Source organism: Tetrahymena thermophila, assembly GCF_000189635.1.
Source record: "Tetrahymena thermophila SB210 genomic scaffold scf_8254605, whole genome shotgun sequence".
NCBI lineage: Eukaryota > Ciliophora > Oligohymenophorea > Hymenostomatida > Tetrahymenidae > Tetrahymena > Tetrahymena thermophila.
The window spans coordinates 201,458-225,714 of NW_002476375.1; the positions used below are offsets into that span (position 1 = coordinate 201,458).

Genomic DNA, 24,257 nt, shown 5'->3' on the forward strand with positions numbered 1-24,257 from the left:
GTAACAAAAACTCAAAAAATTTTTTTTCAAAACCATCCCTATATTCTGTAATCTCGAATAAACTCTATTTAAATTAATTTTTACTCAAATTTTTCCTATCCTTGATTATTGAAATTATTGTTAAATAACTTCTCTTTTTGTTTAAGAAATTAAAATTTTTTTTCCTTCTTTGATAAAATCAAAAAATTAGCTTCTTGGAATGAATCATAATTAATAAATAATCCATAGTCTAAATAGGTTAATTAGATTCTATTTAAAACTCACATAAATGTCATTAAAAAGGTATTCAATTTTTAAAAAATATCGCATTTTAAATGTCAGCAAATTAATAATTTGGCAATTTTTCAAGTATTGGAAAATTGATAATAATATTTATATTTATTTTCTGTAACTTCCAATCATATTGCTTGTATTCATTACAAAATATTTGGTTGGTGCTCTTAAACTTAATCATAGACTATTATTTTTGTATAAATTATAATTACTAGGTATTCTTAAGAGAAAATAATAAATTTATTCAACAGTAAGAATCTAACATTTCTCAAATTTGTAAAAATAATGGTAAAATATTTTGAAGTTAGTTGCTCCTTATATTACCCTTATGAAAATTTGGTAAAGTGTAAAGTAGAGGGGGAATTTTAATTAAATCATTAGAACTAGTTATAAAAACTTAATTCAGCATTATATATGCATATGAATTATTTGTGTGGAAAGCAACTATACTTCTGAATAAATTTTGTGGTTTTTACCAAATAATTTAATTCTTTCTTTGAAAATTAAATTCTAAGGCTTTTATTTTTTTTATTGATTTATTTTTTCTTACTCGAATTGGGATGTGTATTTTTATTCCTAATTTATTTATTTTTCTAAGTGTGGCTAAAATAATTAGCAACATAAGTCAAAAATAATATTAAAAAAAATCCTTTCTTGATGAGTTACTGATTTAACTAAAAATACCATTGTAGAGAAGATCACTTAAATGTTGAATAGACCCTCTAAGTTTAATTTAATTGAAAATCAATTTTTTAAAATCAAAGAACATTTAATCTTCATTAAAACTATAAATTAATTCAGTAAAGAAAGTTTCTATTTGTTATTTAAAAAGCGCTAGCATTATTGTGGAGATAGTATTATGCTTTTTTTTTTTTAATTAAAACACAAGCATTTATTTTCTTCCAAATAAATGTATATTTGTGCATGAATAAAATCTGAAATATTTTAGTTTCTTTAAATGGCTACTAAAATAAATCATTTCCAAATAAACTATTGTGATACAAGTAGTATTATTTCATAGAAATTTTGCAAAATAATTTAAACAACATAGAATAGAGAAAACGCTGTAGACTTTGTTTATTCAAAAAATTTAATTTAAAAATTTTGAAAACACATGAATTGATCATTTATAACAAATTTTTCTAGCTTTTGAATTTATGAGTCATTTATTATTATTTTTGATTTTTTTTCTTTTTCTATTATTAAAGATTAACATAATTTAAAGTCTAAATTTCTATTCTCGCAAAAATAAGTTCTTTATGAAGTAAATCATCAATAATTGAATTTCATTTTTTAATTGTAAAAATACTTAACAAAAAATTTTAATATAAGCAATCCTAATGGATAATATATACTATATATTATGAAACAATTTTTTTTTTTAGTTTATTACCATTTATTTAATTATTACCTATATAAATTTTGCCTATCTTCAAAATATTAAAAAGCTAGTTTTTTAAAATGACTAAGTAGGTTAAAGAGTAAATTATATAATTAATTATCAAAATACAAAATTAATCGATTTTGAGCAAAACAATAATAAAATTTATGGGTAATATCTATTTTTTAAATAATTTTTTAAGTTTTTTAATGAAAAGTTTAAAAAATTATATTTTTTTAATAGCTTCTTCTATCAGTTATAAGTAGAATTATTTATTGAATATAAAGAAAAGATTCTATATAGTTTTTTTAAATTTAATTTTATAAGTTTAGACATGAATGTGTGTTTAAATATTAAATTATTATCGTTAAACATAAATATTACTAAAAATAAATAGAGTTTTTACTTACTTTTTACCATAAATAGACAATTTTAGTATTACTTTAGATTTTTTGATGAGTTTTATTCTTAAAATAATAAATAAGTAAATATTTTGTTCAAAAATAAAGTAAAAAAATCTTTAGATTAATAATTATTGTTTGCTTTCTAGCATATCAATTAATTTAATTCAAAAATTTAGTTTATTATATATATTAAGTTGTTTGATATAATATTATAAATTAATTTTAATGAATAAATTATCAAAATTTTTGTATACTTAATATTTATTGTTGATGCAAATTAATATTCTAATTCAAAAATTATTAAAATTATATTATTTTCTACTGATAGAATATTTTAAATCAATTTGTATTGATATTTTCAAATTACAATTGGCTCTTTGGATTTTCATTTTGCTGAACCCCTACTTATTGTTCTTCATAAAAAGAAAAATCTTATAAAATTTTTTTATTATTATTGCTATATCCTGCACCGTCTGCATAATAATTTAAAGGAGATAAATTAATATTTTAATTAGAATTAAAGCTTTCATTTGAATTTCTTACTTATAATTCAAAATTTTAATGCTACTATTAAAGATGCTTGTAAAATTAATCATCATCGCTTCCAAAAGAATTCACTCTTAAGTGAGTAGAACTCTTCTCTTGCTATGATTTATTTTTTCCTAATGATGGAGGTTCCACTATTCTGAAAGGAGCTCTTCTTTATTGTTAAACTAATTGTTATTATTATTGCTGCTATTATTAATTCTATGATTATTACTATTATTCTTGTTGTTGCTAATATTATTATTATTATTGTTACTGGTTATTTGGTTAAAAAAATATTTGTTAATTCTACTACTATGAGTTATACTAATATTATAAAGAATTTGATAAAACATCATCATTTTAAGGATATCTGAGAGAATCGGAAATTTATAGCTGATTGTTCGGATTCTAAATAACAATATAATTATCTGATTATTGGATTCTTTGTATTTCAGGAGAATAGCTACTAATTTATGCCTAAGCCTAAACATACTGAATCTATAGAGGATTTTGGTTATGATTCTCGTTCCTTTCCATCATTGGATGACTCTAAATATTTTAAAATATGGGATTTGCAATTCTCCCTCCAGCAACGTTATTAATTTAATTTTGGTTATTTTCACCAATTTATTAATTTTGATTAATATCTTAAATTTATTATAGTAGCTAAATATTTTAAAGGTTTTACTCTTAATTTCGGAGATCGTTTTCTTCTATGAATTCTTCTAGTTAAAAAGAAGGTTCAGCTTAATCAACTATTTTATCAAGAATCGAATGACCTGCATGTTGCAGCTAGTGCTTTTCTCGCTTTAGTTTTTAAAGTGCTTTTCTAACATCGTTCCTACAATAAGGGCATAGCACACTGTTTTTAAACCAAACTTTTATACATTCTGAGTGGAATAAATGCTTGCATTAAACTATTTCAATCATAACTTCATTCTCTTCGAAAGTTTGCAAACAAATAGCACAATCATTAAGCTAAGGATTATGAAAACCTGACTCAAAAGAAAGTTTCATATCCTTAGACTCTTTAGCATTAACTACATGGCTAGGTAGAGATTCGAATTCTTGTGAGGTTAAACCTTCACGATTTACAATTGAATCAGAAGAGCGCCAAATTTATATTAAACTTATTAATGCTACAACCAATAAACAAACAGCAATTATTGTATAATAAACTAAGTTAACTAATAGGATGCTGTAAAAAAAGATAAAACTGTATTAAATAAATGCTATTTGAGATGTGAGATGAAAATCTATTGAAAAAACAGACTGGTCTTAGATTTCTGAACAATTTATCAAATGAATTATAAGGTACATAATTGTGATTTAAAAATCGTATCTTCTCGAGTTAGACAGAATCGTACGAAACAAGATTAGTGATTACTGAAAACCTAGTAAAAGGGTAATAAATATACAGACCATAACTCTATTTTCTGATTGAGTACTATGCATCCACTACTATATCGCAAGATATAAGTAAATTCCTGATAAAATTATGTTCAAACAAGATTCAAAAATCTTGAAATCTATGCCCATCATTTTTATTTCAAAAGAATATATCTATTTTAAAATGATGATAGTAACTCCTATCTATATTCTAAAATACTCCTAAGTTATTTATCAATCTATTCAATTTATTCTTTGATTTCCTTAAAATACTTTGCTTTGTCTACCTTTTAATAATATAATTATTTGCTTCTTATTTTTTCACTCTAAAATCTTACAAGATAGTATTAAAAATGCAAAATAAGTTTTTAAAAATAATGAATCAATTAAATTTCTGAAAAATCCTTCAATTTATTGATCAATCTCAAAAGAATATTCAAATAAAACAAAAATCTCTTTCTATTTTTAAGATCCATAATCAATCAATACAATTCTATTGTATTTAATTATAAAAGCTTGAAATAAATTGAAATTTTATATTATATTTTTACCAAAAAAAGAATTTCTATTATAAAATTCTATATTCTATCTCAAACTAAATTATGTAAATAACTTGTATGTCCTATATTAATTTAATTAATTTTTTTAAATTTTAAACAAATTATTATTCAAAACTTAAATTTAAATTGAATTAGTTATGTAATAAAATTAAATTAAAGATCAAATAATGGTTTTGAGAAAGAAAGATATTAATTTATTTTTATATCTATTATTTGTTGTATATTTATATAAATGATTGATAAAATCATTTAAATTCCTTCATTTAATTAAAATAACTTTATTTAAAAAACTTAAACTATTTTTGGTTTAATAAAATACATCAATTTAATAAAATTAAAACATTATAGCAATTTTAAACTCTGTTATTATGGTATTAGTTTAATAGCAAAATTTTTTAGTTAAAATAATTAATATTTTAAATGGAGGATGAGATGTATTAATTGTTTTTTTATAGTAAATTTTAAATAAAATGCACTCAAATTAGCAATAATTTAAAATTTAATTAACTTTTTTAACATTAAAAAAATTTTGTTAGTTTATTCAAACTGCATTTTATAATAAAATAAATAATAAGTTCTTATAAGCTAAAATAAGTATTTTTATAAGGATTTTAAGATGGGAGGGAGGCATGAATTAAAAAGTTTTATATCATTTTCTTTTTTTAAAATTCTTCGATTATTCTAAATTTTTTTAAAATAAAAATTTGAATAAGTGCCACAGATATTAAAATATATCTATTTTATTTATTTTCAAGTATATAAATTAATCAATTAATTTATCTTTAAAATATAATTTTTAGCTTAAACTATTTTATTGTTTAATAAAAACTAATTAAGAAATTTAAAGTATAAATATTTTAATTTGATATTTTACCTTAAAATCTTTAAATAACTAAAAAACAATAAAAAATAAATCCATTTTAATAGAAATATTACAATGAAATAAATTATTTAAAAATAAATTAAAATATTTAATATTCATTAACCTAAGTAAATTTATCTTATCAAAGTGAAATTAAGTATAATTCATAAACAGATTGATATTTAATAAATTGAAAATCTGGATATATTAAAATTTAAATTTCGTTATTATTGCTTTAAATATGTTTTAAATAATGTAAATAATTTATGTATTAAATAAATTTGTTATATTTAGGTAAATTAATTTTATTATTTTCAAATAAAATAAAGAAAAAAATCTTTACAAGAAATGACTAAAATTATTGAATAATTTTTATAACTTAACAAATAAGCAAAAATCCAAAAATAACCTCATAATTTTTCGAATTAATATTTTATATCAAAATAAAATAGGTATTCGATTTTTAAAATTTGCAAAATAATTTTTCTATTTGGAGAGTATATACCCTAGGCTAAATAAGAGGTAGAAAGGAGATATCTGGAACTCTTTATTTGATTTTGAATGACTGTTGCAGATAATTACATGTGATATATACTCAAAATCCTGGATTTCTACTCCCCTCCCTTCCCCGAATTTATTAAAAGTGTGTTATATTTAAGCAAATTTAGTTTTAATTTTTTCAGATTTAATAAAAAATAAATATACAAGAAATGATTAAAATTATTGAATTACTTTCATCAATAAATTCATAGGGAAAAACAGAAATATAAATATTTTATATCAAAAGAAAGTTTAATTATTAAACATTAATTATATTTTAAGGAATTCATTTTTTAAATTTGCAAATTAAATATGTGTTTAAAATAAAATATAAATATTTAGTGTGATTTATAAAACTACCATTAAAATTTTTGGCTATCTAAAATAAATATTTAATTAAGTTCTTTATATAATATTATATTCTAATATGTATTTATAAGTTTTAAATTGTACTTTCGTCTACTAATATAAAAAAATAAATGTAACTGCTGAAATTATTATAAAAAAATGTATCTATTGCAGTCTTATAAATATTAGAATAGATCAAATAACACTTGATGTAATAGCCTAATCAATCATATAAATTATTGCAGCAAAAGTTACACTTTTTAAAATTTATGTTTAGAAATTCTCGACAGATTTTTGTCAATTGAATTTATTCATAATTTTATCTAAGTGTAATTAGATTAAGCTAATAAAAGAAATATATATAAGTTAGATAAATGTATTTAAATCATCTTTTACAAATATTATTTTAGGTTAATATTTATCAAATATGCATCATATGCTAGTTCACTTCCTTTTATTAAATCTTGTGTAGATGTATTTAGGAAGTTAATTTTAATATAGATTGTAAAAATATTTAAGCATTCACTATCAATATCTTTCGAATAGAAAGTCTATAGTTAGTCTATTCTAACTATCTTAAAATAGAGTTAAACTTATTTTATATAAATTAATATATTTATAACTCATATTTTCATTTTTGTAACTTTTAATTGATATATATATTTTTTATAAATATTTGATTGATTAAAGTATTAAGCTCTTTACCACTAGATTAGTTTTAGATCTTAGTTTCTCTGTATGGCTGTCAAAATTTTCATCATTTTAAAATCCCAATTTATTTAAGACAAAAAAATTGATATTTTGGAATTTATTATTTCCTTCTATAATATATTTTTTACTTTAAGTTGAAATATTCACTTTTTTAAATGGTTATTTTAAAATATTTTTTTAATTTTTAGTATTTCATATGCCTTTTAATATTTGAGTGAAATAAGTAACTAATGATTAATTGCTCTTCTTGTTTAAAATGCAAATTTAACTTAATTTAAAAGTACAACTATAGTTTTTATTTTTTTTAAAGCAAGAAAATAAAATATTATTGAAGGAATATTTTTCTCTATTGGTTAAATAGCTGAAAAGATTGAAGGAATAGAATTTTTTTTTTATAATCTAGTATCCAAAATTAGAAAAAAATTAAAATAGACATAAAAAAATAATAGACAATCTTAATAAATCAGTTTGAAAAAGCATAAGCAGCTCCTTACTTTATTTATTGCAGTTAAATTAGTAATATATATAACAACGCAAATTTTATAGAAACTGTTTCATTAGCTTTTAAAATTTATTATATAATGACTCTATAATCACTAAGGATGATCTCTATTCTTACTTTAATTTGAATTTATATTATATTTTAACTCAAATATAACCATTTTGTTATTTGAATAATATTTGCTAAACAAAAGGTAAGATTTATAAAATTTTAGAAACTCATACACCATTAAATATTTTCTCCTTTATATTTATAAGTATTTAGGTTACAAATTGCTTTGAAAAGATTACAGTTTGAGTTTGGTTTGATTTCAATCTAATTAACTCTAATCTATTTCAAAAGAATACTTTTGCACTTCTATAAATACTTTTTGTATTTTTTTAAGATACAAACACAATAAATATTCAATAAAATTACTTTTTTTTCATTATGACATATTGGAATAGTAACAAACTTTAATTACTGGAGTCATTATTTTGATAAATTTAGCATATATCACTTTTTTTATACAATTTAGATATATTACAATTATTAAAATTAGACTAGTGCAAAAATATAGTTTCATGATAATTTATTTATTAATCTAGCAAAATTTTTAAATTGTATGTAGACTCAAATGGAAAATTATAATAAATTATTAAAGGAACATTATCCTTTTTTCAGTTTCATTTATCTATTTACTACTCACTAATTTAATACTCTGTCAAAAGTTTTTTTTTCTTTTACTAAAGTAAAATTTAAAAAAGCAATCAAACCAATATATTTTTCTATCCATATACATAATTATTTCAATTTTCCCTTCCATGTTTTGATTAAAAATAATATCATTGGAAATTTTTTTGATAAATATACGCAAAAATTTTTTTACAACTGTATGAGATTAGAAATGTAGTTTGGTTGTATTTAGGAGCAAAAATATTTTAATAATTTAAAAATTTGTGTTTTAACTTTGAAATTGAATTAATAAATATCTAATTTTGCTTTACTTTGATGATACAGCTTCGAAAGATAATTTTTTCATAGTTTTTTATAATTTAATTCTTTTGAATCCTGCTAATATTAAAAAAGGACTAAAATAAAGTAAAAAAGAATAAATTATCCAGCAAAATACTTAAATAATTTGAGATTAATTAAGCAATTATTTAATTAAGAAAAAGGGAAGAGGAACCATTTAATTTCTATTATTGAGAATTACATAACCGTTGTATAAATTATTTAAATTCAGGTTAAAAAAGATTAGAGAGCAGGATAAAGTCGCTGAATTATCAATTTAAAGGTAGTAAGTAAATCTTCAAGTAAATTTAAATTTACAATGTTAAGCATGTTGAAAATATAACTTAGAGAGTCTTAATTTTAAATTTTATAATTAATTTTCCTGTCTGTTTAGAAACAAAAATATAAATAAATAAAAATGCTGAATAGAATTTAAAAGTTATATTTCATGAAATCTTTGCTATTTTTGTTTATTTGAAATGTGTGAGTTGCTCGATATTCGAAATGAGTAAATTTTTGTAATTTTAGCTTGTGGGTTGCAAATTCAAAACAATTATAATGTATTTTACTAAAGTAGAAAAGAGTTATAGTTGCATTTTTTAACCTTAAAACTGCTTCAATATTTTATCAGTACTGTTTTTCTTTTTCAAAAAACAATATATGATAAATGAATGATACATAACATTTTGTTTTTTGATTTAATGAATACACAGAAATAAAAAATGCATTATAAAAATAGTAAATTAAAATAAAACGAAGAAAATAAGCATTAAATATTGATAGTAAATTAAGATTAATGAAAAGAAAAATTTGAAGGTATGTAAAATAAATTGAAAAAAACATAGTTGAAATCAATGATTAATTACCAATATAATGAAAAAAGCAAAAAATAAATATCAAAAAATTAATTAAAAAAATAGATCGAACAAACTACTTAATAAACAAAGAGATTAATAAATAAACAAGTAAACTACTTAACTAACACTAAGAAAGAACTCATCGTAAGAATTAAATCGCTTCGTACTATCTAAAAATTTTCACATTGAGAATATTGAGAGTGATTAAAAATACGCAAACAAAAAAAGATTTATAAAAACTAAACTAGAAAAATATTTGAAAATCTTTATTTTATTATATTAATTTGGTCTCAATATAATTTGAAATAAAGCATTTTTGATTGATATATTTATTTAATTAATTGCTTTTTGCTTGCCTTGTTAATTAATATTTATTTGCTAATAATACAAAAGTAGTAATAATAATTATTAATTTATTGATATTCATTAATTTGATAAATACATACATATATTCATTCAACCTTCTTCACTCTTAATAAATACAAATACTAAAAATAATTCCAAATAAATTAATTAATAAAAAAATAAATAAATAAATCCATACTAAAATCCTTCACTCCCAGCAGCTATTTTCATTCAATAGTTTTCCGGTGCAGTGCACTTTGATAATAAATTTTTTTAAGAACGAAGATCAGCAACAATATTAAATTTATAAAACAAACAAAAGAATAAAGAGAAAAATAATTAAACAAAATCTCCTTGAATTCCAGTGTGTTTATCAAGTAAAAAAAGAGAAGATAAATAAGTAAGTTTAAAAGTCACCGACTTATGGATAAAATTAAGAGCGAGCATTTAAGCTCCCAGAATAGCACTCCTAATAAAAAAACTCCTATGAAATCTTAAAATGAAAATGATGACTAGCAAGGAAATTAGCAAAATTATTAGCAGTAATAGCAGCCCAAATAACGTAGAAGCCGCAGCGATAATCATAATAGGGAATTTTTGTGTGGATGTGGAAAATCGTATTTGAGCGGTGCTGCCCTTTATACACATGTTAAGCAAAAGCATGGAGGTATCGCTTAAAATGGTTCTTAGTAGCCCTCAGCTTCTGCAGGTAATGCAAAAGGCAAGTCTAAGGTAATTTTTTTAATTTTTAGTTTAGTTTAAAGCTTTTGAATTGTATCTTAATGCTTTTAGGTCTATGAATAATTTTTACTTTTTTTTGTAATTCAATTGCCTATCAAATAGCACAAGATTATTTACTGTTGCGCCGATTTATCTTTTAAACATAGAAAAATTAATTAAGATTTTCTCTTTGTTCCTAAATTTAATTATCTGCTTCACTACTTTTATTGATTGATTGATTAATTAATTGATTTTTTTGATTTCAAAAAAATTTAAGTTCTAAGCAAAGGAGAGTTTTGATACTTTTTACTGAATTAAATGTCAGACTCAAGGAAATTAAAAAAAAGATATTATCTTTTTATGATATTTTTTTTTAGCTTAGATTTATATTTTCAAATAGAAAAACTTTTTCTATAACCACATTTATATGAAGACAAATAAAGCATTTTAGGAATATAAAACATTATTGGTGAATTAATTCCCAATTATTTTATTTAAAATAATGCTTTCCATGATAAATTAGTTTAAATATTTCATATTTTTTAAAAATTTAGAAAAACGAATAATCTAATAATGAAAAGAGTACATAAAAATAAGAAGATAAGCAAAAGTCTGATTAGAAACTAGATGCTAGCACTGTATATGATGATATCCTCTCGTTCTTTTCATAAAAATTTGAAAATAACTCTATTTAGGTAATGAAAACATTTTTAAATTAAGTTTAAATTATTTAACCAACCATTAAAATGAGAGAAAGAGTAATAGAATGATATTTTTAAAAATGAGAGAATTGGTTTCTTAAAACAAAATAAAATTCCAAACAATTATTTGCATTATAGTAATATAAAAATAAACTTACTAGCTCATTTTTCTTAAATCCAATTGCAACTCCAATTATAAAATTAGGTGAGATTTAGTACAAGGGCTTTATAGAAATTAAGCCTATTTGTGGTATTATTATCATAAATAAATTATAACTTGCTAATAAATATAAAAATAAATGCTTTTTCATCAACTTATCTATACAAAAGAGTAAAAGTTAAGCATAGCATAATAGTTTGGCATATTAACCAATAAAAAATGAATGAAAAGCAACTTTCATAATACCATAAAACCCAATTTATTTATTGAATATTCATTTAATAGTTATAAAACAAGGAAATCTTTTTGAAAATACAGGCGTCTTAATTTTGTTATAAATGAATATATTATCAAATTTTATTCATAATAAATATATTGTCTATGGTTATTGAGTAATTCACAATGAGCAAAATACAAACTCGAATTTATATTTTAAGTTTTAAACATACATTTCATTATTCCGAAAATAATTAATAGCAAAAATATGATAAATACATCACTGCGAATTAAGTAAAATGAAAAATAAAAATTGTGGACTATATTTAATTTTAGCAAAATAATCTTTTGAATTTACAAGTGAATGAAATTTTTCATATTTATAAAATTAATTGAATGGGCGCTTTATATGCTGCTCTAATTAATAATTTAAAAGTAAAGGAGTTAAGGAAGTTGGAAAAGAAAAAAGAAAAATGAAAATAAGTCAGTGATTTTTAATAATCAATTTGATTTGCTTCAATCTAATTATTTGCAATAGAGTCTATTAACTATAAATAAATGATAAAAAAAACTTTTTAATTATATTCTAACTTTTTGATAAAAGATATTCAAATATTTCCTTGATTGATTTTTTGCTTGCAATTTAATAAAAAAACAAATCAAATTTTATTTTAAATAAAATTTTTAATTTTTATTTATTTGTTTGGAATAAACAAATTTATTTTTCAAAATCTTTCTCATCTCCCTCTTTCTTTTTTGCTTTTAAGTTTTTTATTTACTTCCTATCTCTATCTTTTTTAATTAATTTGATTAATGCTCCTTCATTCAGTTTTCCCCTCTTCTTTCAAAGTCATTCATTTAAAATTAACCAAAAGCAATAACCAGAACTTTCAATGATTGTTTTCCTTTTTTCTACTATTCATTAAAAACAGTTTGATGATTTTCACCTTACTCACTTTATCCAACATATTTTTAGATGTTTTATCTTAAATAGAAAAGCAACTCTTGAGAGCTTATTAAAGCCATCTTTTTTTCGATTTCAATTTTTATTAATGCAAATTAATCTAACAGCATTCAAAAAATTTTATCTTCCTCATCAAATAAAAGTTTTAAATTTATTATTTTATCCCATTTTTTCCTTTTAAGTAAATCCCTTTTACTTATGATTTTGTTCTGATTAAATTTTCTTTAGTAAAAATATTTCGAGGATAAATAAAATTGAGCTCTATAAAATAAAAGGTTGATAATTTTTACAAAGAACTATTTATCACCTGAATTTTAAATATTATAACTATTTTAAAATCATCAATTAAATATCATTTAAGAATAAATACTAATTAATTTAAATAAAATTATGTCACAATTAACAATCTTTTAAATGATTATAAATTTTACAGCTTTTACAAAATCTACTTTGTTTATATATTATCGGTTTTAAATATCCTCTTTAAATAATTTTACTTAAAAAAAATAACTTTACAAATTTAAGACATGATATTTAATCATGTCATTTTATTTTTGATAAGGCTAAATTGAGATTGTTTCCTTTTTCAAAATTTAAAAAAACACAGACCTTTTTGTCTATCATAAATTTAAATTTTTTGTCAATTTTATATCTTAAAATCTTATTTTAATGACAATTAGAAAATTGAAAACAATGAAGGATACGACTGGATTTTAGAAGTTTTCCCTCGTCACTACTTCACTAAAGGAACAGACTACTTCAAAATATTAAAAAACTTAGAAGATCTCATTAAATAAATTAATCTTTGTAATAACTAAATGAATAACAGCCATGATAATTATGCCCATTTAAATGGGAAATAAACAAATCAATAGTAAGTAAATAAATCTGAAACATAGTTGAATACAAAAAAAGCTGGTGGAGAAGAAAATTTCGGCGAAGAAAATACATACATCAATGAACAAGAAGGAGAGAGCGTTGTTGGATCACCAAATAATTTAAAGAAAATAAAGAAAAATTTGAGTGGATCAACTGTAAATTGTATAGCTAAAAACTCAACTGCGACAGCAAGTTTTGATGACCGTCATCTTGATGCTCATGATAATCATCAAAGCTTGCATGATATTAATAATAATAATAAAGAACATTCTGAATAGTATCATAATGCTTAACTTTCACATGAATTCGACTATTAAAATTTAGACATTTTTGATATGTAAAGAGATCTCCGCGTTGCTAGCTTGAATAAAATATTCTCAATTTTTATTTTAAATATCAGCTCAAGAGTGAGTTAATAAGCCTTTATAGAACTACTTGTTTTTATTACTCTTTTAAGAAAAGCTTTGAATGAAAAGGGTTGGGAGACATGCTCTAGCCCTCTGCCATACGAATAATTAAGACACTACATGCGCTCTCCTTATGGATATTTAATTCCTATACCTGGTCACCATATTGCTGCTCTTGGAACTCAAAATCATTCTTCCTAAAATGAAATAAATCATGAATAATAAGATAAAAAGAAATAATCAAGAAAGAGAAAGCAAACTGACAATATGACTACAGCTGAAACTTATACTGGCGTCTAGAGTAAGAAAGGGTGCAATGATTAAGAAATCAACTGTGTGCTTTAGGAAGAGGAAGAAGAATATGATAATGAAGACATGAATGAAGAATAAGTTGAAAACTAAAAAGATTAAAATGAAAATCAAAACGAATAATAAGCTAAGAACGAAAATAAAAACAATTTGATTAAGAATAAAAACTATTCTGGTGATAAATAAAATTAAAATACACCTTATATTAACCAATTGGAATTTTGCGAAACAAATTGCGGCCAACGCATTACTGAAATATCAAACTCTTTTATAATAGAATGTTTACCCACATATTTCAAGTCTGCTATCAGTAATGCAAATGAGTTGCATGTTATCGGACCTTCAGAAGAAGGTATGAAAAATGCCTGTTACATTTTGTAACTTTTTATTAATTGGATGTATGTCTTTAAATTTTCTGAGTCTAGACTAGTGTTTTCAGATTCTTCTTCTGCAGACGATGAGACTGATGAAAAGGATTTTGGAGAAGAATAAGATTTGTAAGATAAGAACAAGGGAACCTTTAGTGAAAAGAAAAGTAAAAAAACTGATGAAAATATACAATCTCATCAAGATATTGAGTAAGAACTAGATAATAATAATGATATCAGCCAAGATCACTTAGAGGGAAGAAATTCAAATAAATTTAAAAATAATTTAAGCGGCAGCAATCGCAAAAGTAATAAATTCAACTCTCTTTACGATGATTTAGAAGATGAATCAAAAGAAAACAGACACCATGGCAATCAATATAACAATGATATTGAAATGATTGGAGGTCGCAAATAGAGAAAATTAGATGTAGAAGATAACTAAAATATGATGCTTCAGGGTGATATCAACAATTACTTTATGCAAGGAAATATGAATTTTAGTTAATTTTAAGGTTTGTAAGATTCTATGAAATTAAACAATTTATTTAATGCCTAAATGTATCATGGAACACCCAACTATTTCCGCCAACAAAGCGCAGCTAATTCAACTACTTATATGAATTATTCTAACAGATTCCACGGAGGTGACCACTCTACCTCGTTCTACAACAGTAATAACTCTACTACTTTCTATCATCATCCTACTCCTGTAGCATATTAATATTGCAATAATTATAATGCTTCTTATCCCAGATCAAACAAGTATGGTGATCAAGAAACTCCAAAAATCAACGGATACACCAATGGAAATTTAAGTGTTAAAGCTGGTTAAATCCCTATGATGTATGGTTTCCCTATACCTCCTCAAGCATATAATGGTTACACAATAATAAACCCAATAATGTATCCTCAAATGTAGCCTCTCTATTATTAGCAACAGCTATTCCTTTCTCCTCAAAGTATCATGGCTTAAAACTCTATGGGAGATCTCTATATGGGAACTAACGCTGGTCAAAATGAGTTAAATTGAGATCGTTCTTTTAAAATCAAGGAATAAAAGAATGCTTAGTCTTACATAAAATAAAAGTCTGGCTAATCAGGCAGACATATTTATATTTACAGATTAAAAAAACTATTTATAAACTAAAAATTAAATCTAAATAAAAATACATACAAAATGACCTAAAGCATTTTAAAAAAGACAAAACTTACTTTCCTTTTTTTTCAAAAACGATCAAAAATTAATTTATGATTAACTAACTGACTGACTGATTGGCTGATATAAAATAAAATAAAAAAATAACAAACATGCAAAACATCTGTTTTTTTTTGAAAATTTTCAATTTAGACAACAAAATATATATTAAATTAGTATATAATTAATTAGATAACATATAAATAAATAAACCCATTTTTCATTTTTCTTCCTATCTCACCTTACACTCGCGGAGTTAATAACTCCATTTCTATTTTTTTTGTTGCATATAACACTACTATAAAACTAAAATAGCTGATTAAGCCTAATACAATTTAAAGTAGTAGTAATTAATAACTGAAAATAGAAACATCTATTGAAAAAGAAAAATACTTACATTTTAACAATTATCAATTTTTAATAACCAAAATACATAATTAAAAATAAATAAATAAATAAATCCTAAATGCTGATAGATAAAAAAAACTGCAAAATCATTGTCATTTAATAATTCACTTTAAGAAATAATAAGAATATAATAAATATCGAAAACTTAACTTCTTGTTAATCATTGACTTAATAATCATAAAGCTTAAATTCAACTAAATTGATTAAGAATTTTATGTTTCAACCAATTAATTATTTATAACTAACTGATGTATCTTTTTAACTTTATGACTTTTTATATGTATCATGTATTCATTATTAAAGCACCTTTAAATTTTCGAAACCTTTTAAAAATACCATATTACTTTGCATAGTATCAAATTATTACATATAACCACACATAAACCAATTAAAATGTTTTATATAAAGATTAATCTAACCTAATAAATATATAAACAGTTTGAAGAGAGTAGAAACACTCGGTTTCTAAGAAATAAATATAATAAAAATAATTATAGTAATCATTTTTAAAGATCAATATCGCCAAACTATTTTAGAGATAAAACCAACAAATAATGAATTGATTGTTAAAATTTGTATTTTATTTAAATTAAGAGCCAAAATAAAGTGCGGATAATTATTTTTATAAGATAAAATAAAATTTTTTAGCTATACTATTTCTAAAATCTTTCTTCTTAAGATTTTATATAAAAGAAATATTTTTAACTTATTAAATTTCTAAAATCTAATAGTAATGATGTTAAAATTAAAAATAAATTCAATACAAAAATATTTGTTGCTTTATAAAATATTATTTTTTAAGATGAAGTAGTACAAATTTATATGAGTTTAAAAATAGTTAGAGTGATTTACTTTTTTTATTAAGCATTAATAAATTAAGTGTAATTTTTTATTACATTTAGATTAAATAGATTATTTTATTTATTACTCTATTAATTTCTATTAAATAAATTTAATTTATTTTTCATTGATTTACTTATTTAATATGCTTAATTTGCTTTTACACCACTAATTTATTTTTTTCTCTCAATTTGGTCATTCAATTAATTTTATTTATTTATTCTGTTTTAATTTTTTCTATCTAATTAGGAAAATGTTCTACAAGTTAAATAAAGCTTGTATAACCATATTATTATAATTAATTTTGAAATAAGACTTTACTTTTGTTAATTTATTAATTAATGATAAAATTATTTTTTTAAATCGATAAAAAACATAAAAATAGGTGAATAGTCGTTATTAAATTTAATTAAAAATTTTAGGATTTTTGATATTAAAAAGAATATTGCTATTTTATTTTTAAAAAAACTCTACACTACCAAAAATATTTACTAACTCTTATTTTAATTTTTTAATTGTTTGTCAAGCATATAGATATTATTATTTTTCATGAAAATAATTGATGATTATAAAACATCCTCTTCTTTGAAAACAAATTTAATTTTTGTAAATGTAATTGAATAATTCTTGTTTGGTTACTTAACTTTAATTTATCATAAATTAAAAATAACCAACTAAATTTTCTATCATCATAAAGTGAAAATTAAATATATTTACATTTATTTACATACATATATCTCAAATAAATAAAATTTTTTTTTTCATAATTAAAATTTTTGTTCTGGAAATACTTCATAAAAATTATTGAGATTGATTTATAATTTTAGTTTTGTTTTTTATTTTTAACTTTTATATTAGACTATCCTTTTTCGCTAATTATTGAGAGAGGTATATGACAACATTCTTCAAATACGAAGAATGATTATATTTAGATATTATCATTATTACATTTGGATAAAATATTTATCTTTAGATTATTTATAAAAGAATTCAATTAATAAAATTGAATAGTGAGAATTAAAAACATGATGTAAATTAAATTTTTCAATTATGGGTAAATGATGACTCACTAAATTTGTTTACGAAATTTTTCTTGTAATTAATTGAGTGATTAGAAGATACTTTAATACATAATCAAAAACTTTATATCCAAAATATAAGTAAATTATTTAAGGTGCAAATAAAAGAAATTAAATACTCAAACAATAACTATAGGTAAAGTTATCTGATAAGTAAAAAATTAAATCATAAAAGTTAATAATTTGCTTATATAAAAAAAAAGCCAAATTCTTATCTATCTATCGATTTATCTTTCATCTGTTGGATTGTAATTGTATAGACATAAAAAAACAGTAAGAGTAAAGCAGATTCTAAATAAATGTTTGGAGTAATCTTTTTAATTGTAGTTGTGCTAATCTTGTTCTATTTGATTGGAGGTGGGCTCCTTGAGCACTATAAGGTAATTGATTTTAATTCTCCATATATTTACATCTAAGACGAATTGGATAAAACCAGATAAATTTGAATTAATTGTTTACTAATTTAATTTTATAATATATTATAGATACACGTTATTCATGAAACAGGATTAGGTATCATTATGGGTATGATTGTAGGATTTATTTTCTATCAAGCCGATTACGAATTCTACTCAAGTAGTGTAAACAATAATAAAATTGATTAAAAATGATTAAATTAGCAATTTAAAAAGAGTAACAACACCAAATTAACTAAAATTATTTTTAATTTAAATTAGATGATATTTGAAGGTGAGCTCTTCTTTTACTTTATCCTTCCACCCATTATTTTTGCAGGCGGTTACAACTTGAAAAAGCGTCGTTTTTTCCAAAATTTCTTCTACATTAATATATATGGATTACTTGGTACTATAGTCAATTTCATAGTAGTATGGCTCTTAACTTATGCTGTTAACGAAGCAGGTAAAAAATAATTATTATTTAGTAGCATTTTACAGTAGAAAATCTTAAATAAATTGCACTTAGCAATAAAATTCAATTGAATTATAAATAGCTAGTGGATGTTTATTACATTTAAGCATACTTTAAGTACAGAGTAAACAACCTTCAGCAAAGAAAATACAGGCTCAAAAATAAAAATAAAATTTCTATGAATTAAATTTATATTATATTATCAAAAACTCAAAAAATGAATTTACAAATTTAATTAACACTATTTTTGTAATAAAAAGGTTTGATTCGTAGATATAGTGATTTTTCTCAGTCTGTAACATTATCAACAAGAGATATCCTTCTGTTTTCTGCTACTATATGCGCTACAGATAGTGTAGCTGCCTTAGCTATGATTAAATCAGAGAAATATCCAAAATTATTTAGTGTTATTTTTGGTGAAGGCATGGTAAATGATTCTGTATCAATTATTCTATATAAGGCTGTCTTGGATTTAGTTGGCGACTCATCTGAACCTCAGCCTATAACTTTCACTTTCCTTAACTTCTTAAAGATGATTGGTGAATTCCTTAAAAACTCAGTATGCAGTTTAGCTATTGGTCTTGGTTGGGGTAAATAAAATTAAATTTAAATGGTTTAATTTACTAACTATTTTTTATAATTAAAAATAAATAGGTCTCTTAGCTACTTTAGTCATGAAAAAATTTAGGTTTTTGACACATAATCCAGTAGTTGAAACAGTTGTTGTTTTACTATTTGGTTTTGGTGCTTTCGCTTCTTCAGAAAACCTAGATATGTCTGGTGTCATTTCAATTTTAGTATGTGGTATTATCATGTCTCATTACCTTTTCTATAACATATCATCAACTGGTAAAGTAACAACAGGGTAATTTTTAGAAATTTTATAAAATATTAAGCTTAATTTTTTTGTTACTCTCTAAATTATTTGGTTATATTCTTTAAAATAAACATAAATTTCTTTATATAAATTAATAGTGTCACTTTTTCAAGTATCTCTATTATTGCAGAATCAGCTCTTTATATCTATTTGGGTATCGTCTTCTGGTAAACAAAGGGAGATCCTCACAATCCAAGCTCTTATGCATGGTCATGGACTTTCTTACTCATTGAATTGGCTATTGCCTTTTTCGCTCGTTTTGTGAGTGTTTTTGTAGTTTCTTGGATTTTCATGCTGTAAAAAATTTTAATATGAATAAAAAAAAATATTTAAAAATTATATATTTTAATAGAATTAAGGGCAAATAAAAATGGAGATTAAATAGATATGAAATGGGTATTATTTGGTTTGCAGGTATTATTAGAGGAGCTATTGCTTTTGCATTGATTTAGAATGTACCTTAAGATGATTCAAATCCTTAGGCAACACAAGTTATTTAGAGTACAACTCTCTTTATTGTTATAATCACAACTATTGTCTTAGGAGGTCTAATGCCTTTTTATATAAATGTCATGCTGAAACAAATTTCAAAGAATCCTAAGTATCATGAAAATCATCCTTCTATTCGTGATAGTTTGGTTGGAGAATCAAAAGAAAGTAGAGAATTCAAAAGCAAGAGTCAGACAAAGTGGAAATTATTTGATGAAAACTTTATCAAACCTTTGTTCATTTTCGACTATGAAAATAGAAAAGAGCAAATTAAGATGGAAAAACAAAAGCTTAAAATGAACAGCTCACAGTTTGATGCTGGATATATAAAAGAATAGGAATAGGAAATGGGTCACCAAGAAAACGAAAATGAAGAAAATCATCAAGATTAACAAGATCAACAGCAACAAGAATTGCAAATTGGAAATGATAATGGCTAAGAAGAAAATTTCAAATAAATATCCAGAGCAAACATGAATAAGCAAGCAGTTTAATCAATCAATTAAGATCCAGAAAATCATAGTAGTAATGAACATATTTGAAGTTGAATGTGAATTTAAAAATCTGTCTGAGATAAAAATATTAATATTAACAATAATAAATATCAAATTATAAAAACTTAAAACCTAATTTTAAATTTAAATATCGTAAAAAATTTATTTTAAAATTATACATACACAATTGTTAGTGTATTTATAAATTAATTTCATTAACTTAGTTCTAAATTATTTTCATTTCTCAATATTTTTCTTCAAACATGATTTTTTTTTCTTTTTTAATAATTATTTTATAAGATTTTTAAAAATTTATTCAAAAAAAGCTCAAATAAATGAATTAAATGTTTTAATAATTATTCAAAAATTTTATAGAGCTATTATTTTTATTATTTACTAAGGTAATACTTAGATTGATTTTTTAGGGTTAAAAGTTAATTTTTGAATTTATGATTTTAATAAAATCCATAACAAAATAACAAAAGCTTTTCTACAAAAAAATGTCATTTCATAAAAAAATCAAAAAAATCAGTTTATTTATTTTATTAGTTATACAAAAATACTATTTAAAAATTTTATTTATATTTGTTTATTCTTTTAAAGTATAAATTTTAAATTAAAACACTTTTTAAATATTTTTTATCTCAAAATTTAATTCAAAGTTTTACTAAAAAATGAACTATTTAGAGGAGAAAACTAATAGTAACATAATTTATTAATGTTTTATGAGGAATTAGAATATCTTTACCTTTCTGATAACTTATATTGAAGAAAATTAATTTGATTTATTTTCTTTTAATAGCAATTCGAAGTCTTTGATTTGATATAAGATCCTCCTTATATTTAGATAGAAATACAAGACTATATTTTGAATTAAATATATTAAAACAATTAGATTAATAGAATAAGTTAATAAAAATACATTTTGGTTAGAAAAAATCATTTAAAAGCATTAAATTAGGTGACTTTAAAATGAATCAACACAATCCAAAGAAAAATGAAGATTTGCCAGAGTTTTAAGAGAAGCTATTTAATCAAACAGTAGCAAAGCCTTAAATAGCTAACAAAGATAAGCCTAAGAATATAGTTTAATAATCTAATTAATAAAATTGTTAGAGAGGGACCAAAATAATGCAATTCAATAAAAACCAGCAAAACTAAAGCTATCTCACCTCTCTGATTTTTAAAAGTGCAAAAATTGATAGTTTCTCTGTAGAGTTACCTTCTTACGACCAACAATACTCATAATTAATGGGCATCTTAGATGAAAGAACAATAGGAACAAATGAATCTGTGCTTAAAAGGACTAGAAATAGTAAGGAAGAATTATGCACTAAATTTATTTAACAAATAAGCTATATGTTTGATTATAAGAATGAAATAATCTAAAAAAAGAATTTTTTAGAAGAAAAGTCGCTAAGATTATTTTAGAAACTTTTCAAAGTTCTTGAAAGTAAGATTAACGAAATAGCAGATACAAAAAAGGAAAATGAGCAGAAGGAAAAATTAGAAGAAAAATTTGAGAATTAACTAAAACAAAAAAATCTCAAATTTTATGATGAAGTGTATTAGCTTTTTAAGTAGACTAAATAAAATGATTCATAGTTGGGTGAATAATATTAGTAAGTTTCTTCATATCCTTAAGAAAATAACTAAATATAGATGCGATATGCAGATGCATAACCAAACTCATAGGGTATTAATTTAATGCTGGGATAGAGAAATAATCAGTAAATAAATGCGGCAGTGAATCAATATCATGATATGAGAATGCATGAAGAACAAGTTTCATATAATTAAATGAGCACAGCTGCATAATTACACTCATAAGATTCTGCTTTTATGAAAGGCCATAGTTAAAACCAGCAAAGAGGAATGATGAATCAACATAATCAGATGAGAATGGAAGAAGAGCATAACTTCTAGAATTAGATGGAATTAAACAGAGGTTAGAATATTGACAGTTAAATTAAGGAAAATATTCATATACAATAAGAAGAAGAAATTTAAAATAAGGTTGCTAGTAACTTTTCTAAGGATTAAATAAAATTTTTTTATGAAAATGTGGATGTAGAAAAAGCTTTACAAGTTTATTTTATGTATCAAGAGTTGCAAGAAAACTTAGACTAATTAAATAAAGATTTGAAGCAAAATGTTGAAGAAAAAATATATTCTAAAAAGGGTAGTATCAACAAATTGTTTGAAGAACTTAAGTAGAGAATAAACAGGTAAATTTGTTAATTACCAATCAACTACTTTGTATTAAAGTAGAAGGAAGTCTTTGAATACTACTAGTTACCTTAATATAATGAAACAAACTGCAATATTTAAGCTTTCGAAAAGTATCTAGCAGAGCAAAATAAAAATATCATAGCATATCAAATTAAGTTTTCCTTAGAAGACCTAAGAAGACTTACAAAAGATTAGCTTATAAATGATAACCTATTAGATTGCTATGCTTCTTACTTGAGAGAAAGTCACAGAAATATGAAGTAGCAAAACTAATATGTAAACAAAAATGACATGAGTGAAATTATTATTTTTTCCCATCTATTCTTTGAGACCTAGTATGAGAGTATGAGAATCAAAAAAGATGAGGCAAAGGCTTTTATGGACTAAATTTATCCAACATCTTAATTATTCTAGCCTGAATTCATTGATAGATTTGGTTTTATTGTGAATGTTGATCTGCATGGAATAAAACATTGGATCTTTTTAGGGGTTTATAACAAAACGAGAGAAATTATTTACTATGATAGTGCTTCAAGCAACAACGCTTACTACAAGAATATTTCAACAGCCTTAGTCACATATTTCTAATAAATTTCTGGTTTGTAATATACAAATAAAAAGGCAGATAAATGTCCTCGCTAAACCAATGGTACTGATTGTGGTATGTTTGTCTTGAAGTATATGCAAAACTTCGCTTACGATACACCTCAAGAATTTGACTAAGCCCATATTACAGAGCTTCGTGAAAAAATGTACACATTTTTCCCAATGCTTTCTTACTAAAAAGAATTAAAAAAGATTGACTATGAAACCTTACAATACTTTGAAGGAAGAGTTAAAACGAGGTATGATGAAATTCAGCCTATTATTTCTAATAACATAAAGATTTGCTGAATATTCAATTAATATTAATTTACTATATTTAATATATTGTTATTTATTATTAATTAATTTTTACACAAATTTAAATATTATTAATTCATTTGTTTTTTTATTTCATTCAACTTTTAATTCTAAGAAATGAAATCCAAACTAGCCAAATTTTATTTATATATTCATAATGTAAATAAATAAATAAAAATTTTCTTCTTATCTAATGCTTAATGCTGAATTTTTGTCAACAAAATGAGTAATATAAATAAAATGAATTGCAAAAATTATATTGAAAGTTTTTAATTATAATAATTTTTAATCTTTTAAATATTGTTTTTTTTTTACCTCTCAAATAGAAATTTTAATTTATTTTAAATAGTTTATGAAAATAAATTATTTAATTTTACTAATTTAAGAGGTGATATAAAAAAATAATTTAATATATTGAATATAAAAAATATAAATTTAAATGCTTTGATT

At 22.2% G+C, this 24,257-nt stretch overlaps 6 protein-coding genes across 6 annotated transcripts; 5 read left to right on the forward strand and 1 right to left on the reverse strand. All coding sequences in view use genetic code 6, as the record gives it.

The window, feature by feature from the left end:
- Positions 1-1,992: 1,992 nt before the first annotated feature.
- On the forward strand, positions 1,993-2,592 carry TTHERM_00621239 (transmembrane protein, putative; the record flags this gene model as incomplete). The annotated part of the gene is made up of 1 exon (XM_001471339.1): positions 1,993-2,592. The coding sequence occupies one exon, from the start codon at positions 1,993-1,995 to the stop codon at positions 2,590-2,592; it is 600 nt and encodes a 199-aa protein (XP_001471389.1).
- A 530-nt stretch (positions 2,593-3,122) lies between these two features.
- On the reverse strand, positions 3,123-4,128 carry TTHERM_00621240 (zinc finger, C3HC4 type (RING finger) protein; the record flags this gene model as incomplete). The annotated part of the gene is made up of 2 exons (XM_001017949.3): positions 3,123-3,135; positions 3,275-4,128. The coding sequence occupies 2 exons, from the start codon at positions 4,126-4,128 to the stop codon at positions 3,123-3,125; spliced, it is 867 nt and encodes a 288-aa protein (XP_001017949.3).
- A 5,988-nt stretch (positions 4,129-10,116) lies between these two features.
- Positions 10,117-11,183, forward strand: TTHERM_00621250 (hypothetical protein; the record flags this gene model as incomplete). Its single annotated transcript, XM_001017950.2, has 2 exons — positions 10,117-10,425; positions 10,968-11,183. 2 exons carry the CDS (start codon positions 10,117-10,119, stop codon positions 11,181-11,183), a joined length of 525 nt encoding a protein of 174 aa, XP_001017950.2.
- Positions 11,184-13,272: 2,089 nt separating this feature from the next.
- Positions 13,273-15,450, forward strand: TTHERM_00621270 (hypothetical protein; the record flags this gene model as incomplete). The annotated part of the gene is made up of 1 exon (XM_001017952.1): positions 13,273-15,450. One exon carries the CDS (start codon positions 13,273-13,275, stop codon positions 15,448-15,450), a length of 2,178 nt encoding a protein of 725 aa, XP_001017952.1.
- A 2,791-nt stretch (positions 15,451-18,241) lies between these two features.
- On the forward strand, positions 18,242-20,720 carry TTHERM_00621280 (transporter, monovalent cation:proton antiporter-2 (CPA2) family protein; the record flags this gene model as incomplete). The annotated part of the gene is made up of 7 exons (XM_001017953.2): positions 18,242-18,322; positions 18,428-18,523; positions 18,620-18,803; positions 19,073-19,402; positions 19,467-19,677; positions 19,788-19,985; positions 20,042-20,720. 7 exons carry the CDS (start codon positions 18,242-18,244, stop codon positions 20,718-20,720), a joined length of 1,779 nt encoding a protein of 592 aa, XP_001017953.2.
- An 846-nt stretch (positions 20,721-21,566) lies between these two features.
- TTHERM_00621289 (Ulp1 protease family, carboxy-terminal domain protein) lies at positions 21,567-23,798 on the forward strand (the record flags this gene model as incomplete). The annotated part of the gene is made up of 1 exon (XM_001471340.2): positions 21,567-23,798. Exon 1 carries the CDS (start codon positions 21,645-21,647, stop codon positions 23,796-23,798), a length of 2,154 nt encoding a protein of 717 aa, XP_001471390.1. The 5' UTR covers positions 21,567-21,644.
- Positions 23,799-24,257: the final 459 nt, after the last annotated feature.